Genomic DNA, 14,124 nt, shown 5'->3' with positions numbered 1-14,124 from the left:
CAGAGATCCGCCTGCCTCTGCCTCCCAAGTGCTGGATTAAAGGCGTGCGCCACCACCGCCCGGCCACATCTTAAAATAATATTCTGCAACACATGCTGTAGGCGCATGTACAACTCAGAGAACAACTTGTGGGAATCAGTTCTAATCTTCTACCACCTCGTGATCCCAGGGATTGAATGCTAGTTGTCAGACATAGGGCATGAAGTACCTTAATCCATCTCAATGGTCATCTTTAAGATTTGCAAATGGCTCCCTTAATGATACTGCACTACAAGCAGCACAGGCTGCCGCATGCTCTTTGCCAGTCTACCTTCCGGGTCCTGTACGTTCACCTCTCTCCTTTCCTCTGGTTTGGCCAACAGTTTCTTTTAAATATGGCACTCCAGCTTATATATCGTTCATCCCTGTCTCATCAATACAATATTGCTTTGCATCTACTAGGGAAAGCAAAAGGATGCTATGACGGATACCCAGCTCTTAGCACACAGAACTTTGTTCTAAGTTTTCATCTTTTCTAAAAGAACTTCATTGGCCACTGGCCAGACATGGCTCAATCATGCCCCATGCACCCAGTTTTTTCTTTTTTGTTTTTTTTTTAAATATTTATTTATTATGTATACAATATTCTGTCTGTGTGTATGCCTGCAGGACAGAAGAGAGCCCCAGACCCCATTACAGATGGTTGTGAGCCACCATGTGGTTGCTGTGAGTTGAACTCAGGACCTTTGGAAGGGCAGGCAATGCTCTTAACCTCTGAGCCATCTCTCCAGCCCCCCTTTTTTGTTTTTTTTTGAGACTGAGTTTCTCTATGTAGCCTTAACTGTCCTGGAATTCTTGTCACAGAGAAACTCTTGTCTCTGCCTCCCAAATGCTGGAATTAAAGATGAGCACCACCACCACCTGGCTCCCAGTTCTTATGAAGTAGGAAACTGAGTCAGAACTCCTTTAAAACATGCAGAAAGCACACAAACCCACGCACACTGGTGAATCCTTGGCACTAAAACATTCTTTCAGGAAAGAAAATGTAGTTTATTATGAATAATTTATTGCACAGGTTCTTCTGCATCGAAGTTTTTGCTAAAAGGAACAGGAATTTAGGTGGGGCTGAATTCAGTTTTCTCCCAGACTTCTAAAAATATTTCCCCTAAAAAAAGAATCCACTCTCTAATTTTAAAGAAAATATATTTCTTACACAAGACAATCCAAACTGATGCAAAATATTTATTCCACGTTAGTTATTGTATGCAGTAGTTCCCCTCAACAGACTTGTGACAACCACATCTTTTAAATCTGTAAATAATGTTATCAAAATAATCTTAATCTTTGAAATCTCACAAAAATTCATATTTTACAATCCACCCTGAATATCAAGGCTGCAAGAATAACATTTCCTATATCCAAATATTTTACAGCTGTACCCAAAAAGAAAAAAAAAAAACAACAAAAAAATAAAACAAAAACAACCACATATGCCTGGTTAAGGGCTAAGTTGCCCGAGCAGCCAAAAATAAAATAAAACATCCAAATTATTAGCATTAATTTAATACAATTATAACTTCAATAGTCACTTTGTCATTGACAATGATTGCTTGAGCACAGGGGTGAGTGCCCAAGGGCTGGTAGTGGGCGCTGTGGTCAGAGCAGCATCTCCCTGCATCTCTGCACTGCCAGCTCCCACTTGTGCACGGCCTCACAGGTACTGTGTGTGCTTAAAAAATTCCACCACACAGATGTCTCTCTATTAAGCAGATAACAAAGAATAACAACAAAAGTTAAGCAAGACAATTGTTCTCTCTTTGGGATATGATTATTTCCCTTGTGCATGAAGTATTCAACAACGTAAGGAAAGGAAAAGAACACTTTTTATATTCTCTAAACACAAAGCTGAGCTCAGTGGGCAGGTCAACGGTGAGCACTCATATCTCTACTTCCAGGCATCGTCATCTGACGTCTCACTGCTGCTTGTTTCCGTGTCGGCACCCTCGTCCTCTGCATTCCGAGTGCTTCTCCACGGGGAGCACAGGCTGGAACTGCGGCTCAGCAACAAGCTGTTCTTTCCAAACCCATCTCTTCGTAGCTATGGGACATGAGAGAAAGAAAACATTTCTAACATCTCTCGAAGAACTTTTCAAACTTAAATGCAAAAATGAACCTTACAAGGATTTCATCTGTCTTATTTCCAGCACTTGGGAGGCAGAGGCAGGCGGATCTCTGTGAGTTCGAGACCAGCCTGGTCTACAGAGCTAGTTCCAGGACAGGCTCCAAAACCACAGAGAATCCCGTCTTGAAAAACCAAAAAAAAAAAAAAAAAAAAAAAAAAGAAACAGGGTCTTAACTATGTAGCCCTGGATCTCCCTAAGTAGACCATGCTGGCCTCTGCCTCAAGTGCTGGGCTGAGCCTGAAGATGTATGCTACTACACTTGGGTCATCCAATCAAGTCACAGTCTAAGCAGGGCAGTAGTGGCGCACACCTTTAAATCTAACACTTGGGAGGTAGAGACAGGTGGATCTCGGTGAGTTCGAGGCTAACCCAATCTACAAAGTGGGTTCCAAGACAGCCAAAGTTCTTACACAAAGAAATGTGGTCTCCGAAAACCAAAACTAAAACCAAAACCAAACAAAACAAACCCACCACCACAAAACCACAGTCTAAGCATGTATGGTCTGTGGAGTTTTAGAGCCCTATTTCAAACAGTTGTAAGTGGTAAAATCTTATGTCAGCCTGTACAGTGGCTCCATTATGAGATTTCCTAGGTATCATTTATGCTTTAAATATTGTCATTATTACCTCCCCCCCCCCCATACACACACAGAGTTTCTCTGTGCATCCACACTGGCTGACCTGGAACTCTGTAGTTCAGGATGGCATCAAACTCAAGAGACCTGCCTGCTTCTGCCTCCTGAGTGCTGGGGACTAAAGGTATGTGCCACCACTGCTCAACAAAGACTTATTTTTCTCATCTTTTATTTATTTTACATGCCAACCACAGCTCCGTCCCTCCTCCCACCTCCTTTCTATTCAGGCCCCACCATCCACTCCTCAGAAAGCATAAGACTTCCCAAGAGCAGATAACAAAGCCTGGCATATCAAGCGGAGGCAGGATTAGGCTCCTCGCCCCTGCATCAAGGCTGAGCAAGGTATCTATCTCACCATAGGGAAAGGATTCCAAAAAGCCATCTCATGCACCAGTGACAGATCCTGGTCCGACTTCAGCCAAGATTTTTATTTTTAATTGTGTGGTATCTATGGAAGCTAGACACCTCAAATCCTTTTGAGCTGGATTGTGAGCCAATATGGCTGCCAAGAATCAAACTCAGGTCCTAGGCAAGTACTGGATGCCCTCTTAACTATGTGGAAATCTCTCTCTAGCCCACTGTCTATGCTGCGGAGAGAAACAAATGAGGTCTGTAGAGATGTTATTTCTTTTGTTAATTTTTGTATTATAAACCTTGGATCTGGTAATGTTTTACTCTGTTAGAATCCAAGCATTAACCAAGTCAATTTACATAAGCTTTTTGGTTCCTTAGCTCTGGTCAAAATGCCAGGACAGGGATGGTTTTCCTAAAGAATCAGAGCAACCCTGTGGTTCTGGTAAGGAGTTAAGAGCTGTGAGCATGCCGGGCGATGGTGGCGCACGCCTTTAATCCCAGCACTCGGGAGGCAGAGGCAGGCGGATCTCTGTGAGTTCGAGACCAGCCTGGTCTACAGAGCTAGTTCCAGGACAGGCTCCAAAGCCACAGAGAAACCCTGTCTCGAAAAACCAAAAAAAAAAAAGAGCTGTGAGCATGGAACCTGTTACTTTCCAAATCTGCTCACGGGCCTGGCCTGTGAGATTCCTACTGTACAGGCAGTTTGACACCCAATACCCTATTTCTACAGTGGTAATTTAAGTCTTTCAATTTTAGGGTTTCCTGTCAGCTTCAGTAGCACATGGCTGTGAGCTTGCAGCTATGAGGCAGAGGTAGGAGGACTGCTGTAGGCTCAAAGTAGCTTGGTTTACACAGTGTGCTTCAAACTACCAGGACGATAAAAGGAGATCCTGTTTTTTGTTTCAATAATTTATTTTTATGTTCATTAGTGTTTTGTCTACATGCACACCTATGTGAGGGTGTCAGAAGCCCTGCAACAGAAGTTACAGTTGAGCTGCCATGTGGGTGCTGGGAACTGAACCCAGTACTCTGGGAGAGTAGTCAGTGCTCTTAACCGCTGAGCCAATCTCTCCTGCCCCTGTTTTTTGAGACAGGGTTTCCCTGGGTAGGTAGATCTGGCTGTCTTGGAACTCAATGCAGACCAGGCTGGGATTAAAGTCATGTATCACCACCACAACTGGTGAGAACCTGTCTAAAGACAATCGGGGAAGGCTCAGGGATGGTGCGTACCTGCTCTGTTCTCATGTGGAACTCCTTGAGCTCATCTTCTGTGAGTGGAAGGCAACTCTCATCGTTTTCCGGATATTCCTGCCATCCCATTGCTTTTAATAACCTGGAGGAGGCAAAACAACAGTGAAGAGAACATGATGCTGGTAAGCTTGACCACGAAGCCTACAAGCAACCATGGGAAATGCCTGCCCAAGTCCAACGGATGTTACAGAAGGAATTTTGATTCTTCATAGTAGGACAATTTACTCAGTTGCTCATAATTAAATGGACACTCTTCCTGGTTAACAGCGTTTTTAATCTCATGGCTTTATGGCCTCTCTCATAACCTCAGGAACCTCAAGTTCCTCTAGACCAATGGTTCTCAACCGTGGGACACAACCCCTTTGTGGGTCAAAAGATCCTTTCACAGGGGTCACATACCAGATATCCTGAACATCAGATATTTACATTATGATTCGTAACAGTAGCAAAATTAGTTATGAAGTAGTAACAAGGCAGACTATTCAATATATAAGGCCTTCAGTTAAAACAGTTGTTTGCATATATAGGATTCCCAGGCTTCTCAAAGCCCTTTAAAGAGATTTTACAGTAATTGCTCAACTAACACATCTGTGGAAGGTCTTCTCTGCCCTGACTATATTCCCAAAACAAAGTCTGAAATTAAACCCAGAGAATGCCCAGTGGGCAATAGGGCTAACCTAGGCTAACAAGAGTAAGTCAGGATCTCATGGTCACACCTCAAGTTTTAAAAGTATGTTTAAGGTCACCACTCATCTTCTCCACACCTGTGCTCTGCTTCCAGAGAGTGGGACAGGACCTCCCCTTCTTCCACAATGGGTAGAGAAAGTCCATTCTGAAGACAATCTTGTTCTCCATTTTCCTTTGGTTCGGGTGTGTGGCTGCCCTCCAACTGTAATAAGAAAAGGATGGACAGACTTGCTTCAATGATCGTTTGTGGTAAGATAAGCAACCAGAATATTTCCCAGACCACACACCTGAGGTGTGTTATTCTGTTATTTAACCAGGTTTTGTCCATTTAAAAATCGCAATCTGCTGTGCCAATAAACTAACTGGAGTCAAATGATCCTGAACATGCAATGCTAAGGGTGTGTGTGCGTGGACTTCATGTCAAGGTCACTGATCTAAATCTACAGCGTACAGAACAACTGAAGATGTGCAGGAGAGAGCACAGGCTGAGCATGGCAATGACTCAGATAAAGCACCACACGAACAATCCACACAATACTTAACAACTTCATTAAAAGCAAGTTTTGCTCTGTTAAAGACACTGTTTAGAGAATGATACAGCATGACAGCACATGCCTGTAATCCTAGTATTGAGGAGGTAGAGGAACCAAAATCAAGAATTCAAAAGCCAATATGGGTTATAATATAGCGAGACCCAGCACTCCTTATCTGTTAAAAACCTTATTCTCTGATATATAAAAAAAACACTTAAAAATTCAACATTCCGATAATTAACAATTTAATTAAGAGACTGAAAGTGGTGGCGCACATTTTTAACCCCAGTACAATTACTCTTAAATACTACATGTTAATGTAAAATAGTTCACATTCAAATGTTCCTTCCAATAAAACTATAGAGAAAAGTTATCAAGGTCAGGCCGGGTGAGGGGTGCACACCTTTGAGCCCAGCGCTTAGAGGGCAGAGGCAGGTGGAGTGAGAGCGAGAGGACAGCCTGAGTACATAGTGACACCCTGTCTCCAAGAGAAAGAAAACAAAAAGGACTTGTAAGATGGGTCACTGGGTAAAGGCATTTGCAACCAAACCTGATGGTTTGAGTTTGATGCCTGAAACCTCCAAGTAGTTCCTGGCCCCAGTAGTGGATTTTTGTGGTACACGGACATACCCACCTGCACTTAAGGAAAAAAAAGTTAAAAAACAAAACAAAAAACTAGCTGGTGGTGGTGCACGCCTTTAAACCTAGCACTCAGGGGGCAGAGGCAGGCGGATCTCTAAGGACGGCCTAATCTACAAAGTTAAGTTCTGGGGCAATAAGGACTACACATAGAAACCTGTCTTAAACCAAAAGCCATAAAAAGCAGAGAAACGAGAATAAACAATCAAAAAAAATTCACATATAATAACAATACAGAGTATAGCAAACAATTTCACATTCTTACCCTCTCCAGCTTGTCACAGTCTCTGTTTTCTGAGCAGTCTCCATTCCGTTCATCCTTCAGAGTCTTCAGGAACTCACTCTTCCTGTCCGTGGTTCGGCGGGTCAGCTTGGTCAAGCGGGAGGAGCTGATCTCAATGGGAGGGGTGGTACTGGAGGGACTCTGGACAAACACCACAAACAGATTGCTCCTAACAGTAAATGGCAAAAACTAGGAGTCCCCGAGCTACTTTGTATACCATACTGATTTTTGTCTTTTGTGTAAAAAACAGGGCTGGAGATAAGCTCAATGATTAAGAGCTCTGGCTATTCTTCCAAAGGACCCAGGTTCAAGTTCCAGAACCCCATGGGAAAGCTTACAACATTCTGTAACTAGGGGGATCTGAGACACACATGCAGGCAAAACACCCATAACATGAAACATGAAACAATAAAACCTCCCGACAAACCAATTCACTGTCAAAACACTAGTTTTGTGGGACACTGGTTACACAGGTTTATATCATACACTGACTTTTTTCCTTGTTGGATTTTAGCAGAGGCAGGAGGATCAGATGCTGAAGGGCACTCATTCTCAATTAGCATGGGCAACATAAAATTCTCTCTTTAAAAAAGAGGAGCTAGAGAGACGGCTCAGTGGTTAAGAGCACTGACTGCTCTTCCAGAGGACCTGGGTTGAATTCTCAGCACCCACATGGTGACTCACAACTATAATTCCAGTTTCAGGGGACCCAATACCAATGGCAAAACACCAATAGTCACAAACAAATACATAAAAGAAAAGGCTGCCCTACAGTTATCCTTACTCACCTCTTTGGGAGAGTTTAGAACTACACCAGCAGCTAGTACCACTGGTTTAATAACAGAAATTGGATTGGTAAAAGCAGACTCCCGGCTAGAGGAAAGGGATCCTGATTTGTGCTCCATTCTGTTAGCTTTCCATGCATTGGGCTATAAGGGAACAAAGAAAAAAAAAATCAGTCAAAAGCAGCACACAAATGGGAGCATAGATTGCAAAACCAAAAATAGAATGTGAAATGTTATGCGGGAATATAAATTCTCTGAGTTTACCTGTCAACATGTGTGAAACCTTTCTGAGTTAAGCAGATGGGGTACAGAAAGGCCATGAGGTGTGTGGGGGCAGATTTAGCAGCTTTCTTTACCAGGCTAGCCCACAAAGTATTTAATTGCACGGAAAGGAGAATTTCCACTCATTCACAACCCCCTACATCTTTGTAATTTTGTGTGATTGTTAATTTCCACAAAGCACACCAGGAAAAAAAATGGAGTTTTCTAGAGATTTTGATAGTGATAGGCTAGTTCTATGCAAGGATGTATATTGTAAATGGCATACAGTCCTTGTGTGAGACCAGAGGCCGTTTTTTGGCTCAGTTTTGTGGGGTCTGGCCATGGAGCCAACTATTAACAGCACAGTTAACAACTATTAACAGACTAAAATATGGAATAACCCATTATTTTAGTCAATCACACTGTCTAAAGAGATCAAAGAAGATGATACAGGTCAACAGAGTGGGATAGAAGTGCAAAACTACTTATTCTCAAGAATGAAAGAGAACCAAGAGACCAACATGAAAGAGGAAGGGTCGGCATGTGCACTGTTCCCTTCTGTGATGCACTCTAGGATGTGGGCTGTCGAGACGGCACAACAGCTTCAGGAATGAAAACACATTGTACGGCATGTCTAGCACCTACCTGGGGGTTGCCTTAATATTTCAGTTTTCTTTTTTGAGACAGGGTTTCTGTGTATTCTTGGCTGTCCTGGAGCTCACTTTGTAGATCAGGTTGGCTTCAAACTCAAGAGATCTGCAGGCTTCTGCCTCCTGTGCTAGGATTAAAGGTTTGAGCCACCACCACCCAGCTCTGCCACCATGTGTGTGGTTGCTGGGAACTGAACTAAGGACCTCTGGAATAGTAGCCAGTTTCTTAACTGCTGAGCCTTCTCTCCAGCCCCATTGCCTGGCTCTTTTTTTTAAAAAATTATTACTTTTATTTTTGTGTTTATGCACACAGGTGTTAGATCGACTGGAACTGGAGGAAGTTAGAAGTTGTGAACCACATGGTAAGGGTGACAGGAACAGAACTTGGGTCTTCTGCAAGAGCAGTATATGCTCTTAATCACTGAGCCTTCTTGCCAACTCCCATATTCTTTAATTCTTAAGACAACCATGAATGATTATTATGTTTATTTTTTAGAGAATACTACTGAGGATAACACAGGCAGTTTGTTCATTAATTAGTATGTGTTACTGCTTTTTTACTATCTGAAAGTCTCCAAAAAGATGTCTAAGAAGCTGGAGACACTGACCTAACAGAACTTTGGATCCCCTGAATCTGGAATTACGGATGACTGTGATCCACCATGCAAATGTATGGAACTGAACCCAGGTCCTGTGCAAGTACAATTGCTCCTAAGTACTTAACTGTCTCTCCAGCCGCAGACTCTTTTTTTTTTTTTACACTTACAAAAAAACTAAGATGCCTGTGTTCCGTTACCCATCACAGGTTACTGTGTGCCATCAGAAATCCTGTCTTTTGGGCTGGAAAGATGGCTCAGTGATTAACACTGCTGGCTGCTCTTCCACAGGACCCAGAGTCCCATTTTCAGCACCCACAAGGATTGTCTATAACTCCATTCCTGGAATCTGAAACCATCTGGCCTCTACAGGCACCAGGCGATGTACAGAAATATGTACAGTTAAAGCATTCATACACATTCAAAAAATAAACCAAAAACATTTTCACTAATCTAGTCTTCGGTGATTTTAAACACAGTAAGATAGATAGTTGCCCTATGACTGGTTCAACCATGCTTCCAGACAGCATCTGGAACTTGTCATCTTCCAGCCATGGCTACCAAGTACCACTCTTCCTAATGTCTCCTACTTTTTATTATATGATCAAGTAAAAGCTCACTAAAGTAAGCTAACTTTCATTAACAACTATGGTTTTCAGCTTTCTTTCTAAGATCTACTTATTTATTATGTATAGTGTTCTGCCAGCATGTATGCCTGCCATGGAAGCCAGAAGAAGGCACCAGAAGAGTCACCACGTGGTTGCTGGATATTGAACTTAAGGATGGGTTGATGTGGGAGTGTCATATATCAATCTGTTGACTTCATTGGTTAAGCAATGAAGAAACTGCTTGGCCCTCATAGGTTAAAACATAGGTGGGAGGAGTAAAGAGAACAGAATGCTGGGAGAAAGAAGCTGAGTCAGAGTTGCCATGATTCTCCCACTCCAGGCAGACGCAGGTTAAGATCATTCCTTGGGCTACATAGATTATTAGAAATGGGCTAGTCCAGGTGCGAGAGTTAGCCGAGAAAAGGCTAGATATAATGGGCCAAGCAGTGTTTAAAAGAATACAGTTTCGGTGTAATTATTTCGGGGCATAAGCTAGAGCTAGCCATGTGGGCGGCCGGGTGCCGGGAACGCAGCCCTGCCGCTCCTAACACAACAATGGGTAAAATGTAAAGTGTGATTGTTATGCTGGTAATAGTCACTATTTATGTTGGCATTTAATGTACTTCATAAAATGGCAGTTACTTCTCACTGAAAAGTTTGAAGTTGAAGATTACCACCTCTGCTGTGTATCTGCACCTCTGTGTATCGGAAGAAAGAGAATGAAAACCTAGGAAACCTCCCCCAGAGCTAAGAGAGCAAAATGACATTTGTCTGCTGTTAGCATTGCAGCTAGATGGCTTAATTTTTTTTCACAATTTTTAAATTTTATTTATGCATATGGTATTTTTGCCTGTCTGTATGTCTGTGTAACACACTGCATGCCTAGTGCCTGCAGATGTCAGAAGATGCTGGATCCCCTGGAACTGAAGCTACAGGTGGTTGAGAGTCACCTCAGTGGAGAACAAAGTTGTTCTAGAAGATCAACAAGCGCTCTTAACTGCTGACCATCTCTTTAGTTCCTAGACTGTCTCATTATAACATCTGCTCTTCTCACTTGAATGTATTCTTTTCCTTGTACAGCAGAAGACTAAGTGTCCTAAATACCTTACAAAGATAACTGCTGTAGGGTGGATGAGATGGCTCAGCAGGTGAAGGCACTTACAGACAAGCCTGACAACCCGAGTTCAAATTCCAGGATCGTGGTGGAAGGAAGGAACTGACTCATGACAAGTTGTCATTGCACCTTCCCAAGTGCCATGGAATGAAAGCTCGCACATACATATGCGGGTGCAAACACATAATAAACAAAAAAAACAAGTAAATAAGTGAAGTAACTCTACCGGCCGGTGGTGGTACAGGCTTTTAATCCCAGCACTCTGGAGGCAGAGGCAGGCCAGACAGCCAGAGCTGTTACAGAGAGAAACCCTGTCTCAAAAAACCTAGAGGGGAGGATGGTAACTATCACAGTTTATATTAAAAATAAACCCTAAAAGCCCACATGTAGATGACTCGGTCCCTAAGCAATAGGAAAGTGTTAAGAATTTTAGTAGCTTGAGGCAGCCAGTAGAAGTAGTTAGATAATCAGTGGTAAGCTCTTGAAGAGGTTATCAGTTTCCTGTCTTCTTCCATCATCTCCTGACCACCACAGGTAAATAGACTTTTTCTACAACTTTGAAAAACTGTACCATGATGTATTCAGCTAAAACAGACCACTATCCTTGAACGGCTTCTCTTTGTAGGGCTGGGAATTAAATTTAGAGTCCTGAATATAAGAGTCGAGGACTAGCACTGAGCAGCACTCCCAGTCCTTCATAAGCATTTAAACTTGTCCCAATGGCTGCTGCCTAAAGATTTCTTTACTGCTGCTTCATTTATCTTTACTACCAAGCTATGTTGAAATTGGAGCGGCGGGCTGAGTCCCAGCACCCCAGCCACCTGGCTATCTTATGCCCCGAAATAATTACACGGACACTGTATTCATTTAATCACTGCTTGGCCCATTATATCTAGCCTCTTCTAGGCTAACTCTCGCACCTGGACTAGCCCATCTCTAATAATCTGCTGTAGCCCACAAGGTGGCTTACCAGGGAGATTCTAGCCTACGTCCATCCTGGGTCGGAGCTTCATGGCGTGTGCCTCAGAGAGCAGAGCTCTCGCCTCTGCCCGCAAGAGTGGAGCATCGTGTCTCTCTGAGCCTCTGCCCCTGAGAGGAGAGCTGTCGAGTCTAACCTCACTTCCTCTTCCTCCCAGCATTCTGTTCTGTTTACTCCACCTACCCATGTTCTAACCAATAAAATGGGCCAAGGCAGTTCCTTTATTAGCCAATGACCTTCCTCAATCAAAGCTACATTGCAGGGTCTTATCATATAGCTTAGGTTGGTCTCAAATCCACAATCTTTCTAGCTCAAATGTAGGTATGTGCCATTATACCTGCCACTTTCTATCTCTTAAGACCTCAAGTCACCAAAGTTTTCTAGCTGCAAACAGGAAAAACTTTTTGAAGACAAGGCCCACCTGTCTGGTCCAAACTCACTATATAGACCTGCCCTTAAACTCATAAGCTGTATTTTAACTCAACATCTGCCTGCCTATGCTTCTAAAATGCTGGGATAAAAGGAGTGCAACATAACAAATGGTCTGATCCAAGTGAATTTCCTCAACTTGCCAGAAAGTGACAAGTATTGATGAGCATTACTGCTATTGTAAACAACTCAGGATTTCTGTGATAAAATTAGTATTTTTTTTCTATGTATGATTTATAATTTTCTGGTCTGTCTTAGATGTGTCAACTAAAGTTCTTTTTCAATTCCTTACTATCTATCATCTTGTCTAGATAATCTGATCTTCATTTTTACTGTAATAATGACTGTCATGGGAGTAGGTAGAGATTTACTGGATAAGCTGTTAGCTGCTAAAGTAGTGTCAACACCAGAGTAGGCACCCAAAAAAACATCTATGCAAATGCACTGCAGATCTGGTAGCCCTTGTAATTCAAGCTCCCAGAAGGAAGACACAGGGAATCCTGGGATAGACTAACTGATAGACTAGTTAGATAGATAACTGATAGACTAAATCAGCAACTTCATGTCCCTATATACAAACACATTCATATGTATGCATAACATACAAAATACACATTAAGAAAACAAAACAAAAAAAACAAATTACGTTCCAATGCTGAGGGTAATTAAAATGGCCCAGTCTAGTGTTTGCTGGTCTTAGAACTTCTGTAATCACCAATTCTTTAATGTCAAACACTTCCAAACTCTGGCTATCTACCTACCATTCTCCAAAGGTCCGTGAAATTTCTCTCTCTCTAGTAAAATCTTGATGGATGATCACAGTCTACACCAATCTTGCTCTTATGAATTGTATTTAGTATTTATTTGAAATGTGCTTAAGGGTCTTAAAAATCTGCTGTTTAATTTCAACCCTGTACTACTATATCCAGCAATTACAACAGAAAGAGCCTAACAGTTACGCCTCTGTACTGCTCTTAAGGAGCAAGAAGATTCAATTGTGCAGAACGGAAAGTGAACTGCTGCTCACTAGGGCTTGCTCTTTGTAAGCAAGACATTTCACTTGAATCAATACAGAGTGAAACTCATCCAAGCAATTATGTGTTTTAGTTAAGTGTGCTAGAAATAAGAGTATTTTCAGCCTTAAGGCTCCATATAAAGGAGGAAAATGAACTGATGTGATGAGTGCTGCAACTGAAGGGACTCTGTGCCGTGCAATGATGGAGATGGAGGGACACACAGAGAAATCTTGCCTTGAAAACCAAACACATATAAAAACAAACAGGAGGGCTGGAGAGATGGCACAGTAGTTAATAGAACAAGGGGGTCTTCAAGAGAAGCTCAGTTCCCAGAACCATTTAGGTGGCTCACAATCATCTTTATTTTCAGCTGTAGGTGAGGTGTTCAGCTGACTGATAGGACAGATTTCATGCTATTAAAGGGACAAGCTTACAAAATGAAACTGGTGAGTTGGCACTGGCAGAGTCTGGTGATGAGAGTATAATTATATACATGTAACAGGCACTGCCTGGGTATCTAATGAATAATTTTGTCAGAAAATATAAATATATATAATGGTATATGCTTTATTATCAAACCTGTTTTTCAAAGCTCATACCTTAGAGGGAGGTGGTGCAGGTTTAGGAACCAAGTTCTTATAGACACTTGGGACCATGGTTGACACTTTGTTCCCATTTGCATGGTGGGATCCTGATGAGGTGAATGCAGCAGAGAAGGCAGCAGCAGGATCCTCTTTGGAAACTTTTTTGATGACTAGCATCTTTGAGGGTTGCTTGGCACTAGGTGGATTTTCTGTGAAATATAAGAGTGGGGACACAAAAGTCACATTTGTAAGTAACACAGAGAAGTTTAAGTAATAGCCTTTCCTGCAACATAGGTAGGTGATGAAGTTGAGAACAAGGGACAAACATTACCTTGTGTTCATTTAACAAATACCTTGAAAAATAACAGTATGGGTAGGTAGAGAAGCAGCCTAGTTGGTGAAATATTTATCAAGCAAGTGTTGAGTATATGAGTTAATCTCCAGAACATGAGTTTAAAAACAAAACAAAACAGATCCATATTCTTGTAAACTTATCATTGGAGGGGAGAGATAGGTGAATCCTTGGGATTCTCTGGCCTGCCAGCCTAGCATACTAGG

The 14,124-nt window shown here is 42.2% G+C and overlaps 1 protein-coding gene across 1 annotated transcript in view; it reads right to left on the bottom strand.

Annotated features, from left to right (window-relative positions):
• Positions 1–1,005: 1,005 nt before the first annotated feature.
• Positions 1,006–14,124, bottom strand: part of Gpbp1l1 (GC-rich promoter binding protein 1 like 1) — a 42,251-nt gene continuing 29,132 nt past the window's right edge. The window contains exons 7-12 of the mRNA XM_005371501.3: positions 13,582–13,775; positions 7,333–7,473; positions 6,527–6,685; positions 5,167–5,291; positions 4,382–4,484; positions 1,006–2,077 (exon numbers count right to left, since the gene is read on the bottom strand). Coding sequence (XP_005371558.1) covers positions 1,925–2,077; positions 4,382–4,484; positions 5,167–5,291; positions 6,527–6,685; positions 7,333–7,473; positions 13,582–13,775 — 875 coding nt within the window. The 3' untranslated portion in view covers positions 1,006–1,924. The remainder of the gene's footprint in view (positions 2,078–4,381; positions 4,485–5,166; positions 5,292–6,526; positions 6,686–7,332; positions 7,474–13,581; positions 13,776–14,124) is intronic.

This window comes from Microtus ochrogaster, unplaced genomic scaffold (assembly GCF_000317375.1).
Source record: "Microtus ochrogaster isolate Prairie Vole_2 unplaced genomic scaffold, MicOch1.0 UNK110, whole genome shotgun sequence".
NCBI lineage: Eukaryota > Metazoa > Chordata > Mammalia > Rodentia > Cricetidae > Microtus > Microtus ochrogaster.
Note: the sequence above shows the minus strand (reverse complement) of the source record. Positions and strands in the feature narration are given on the sequence as shown.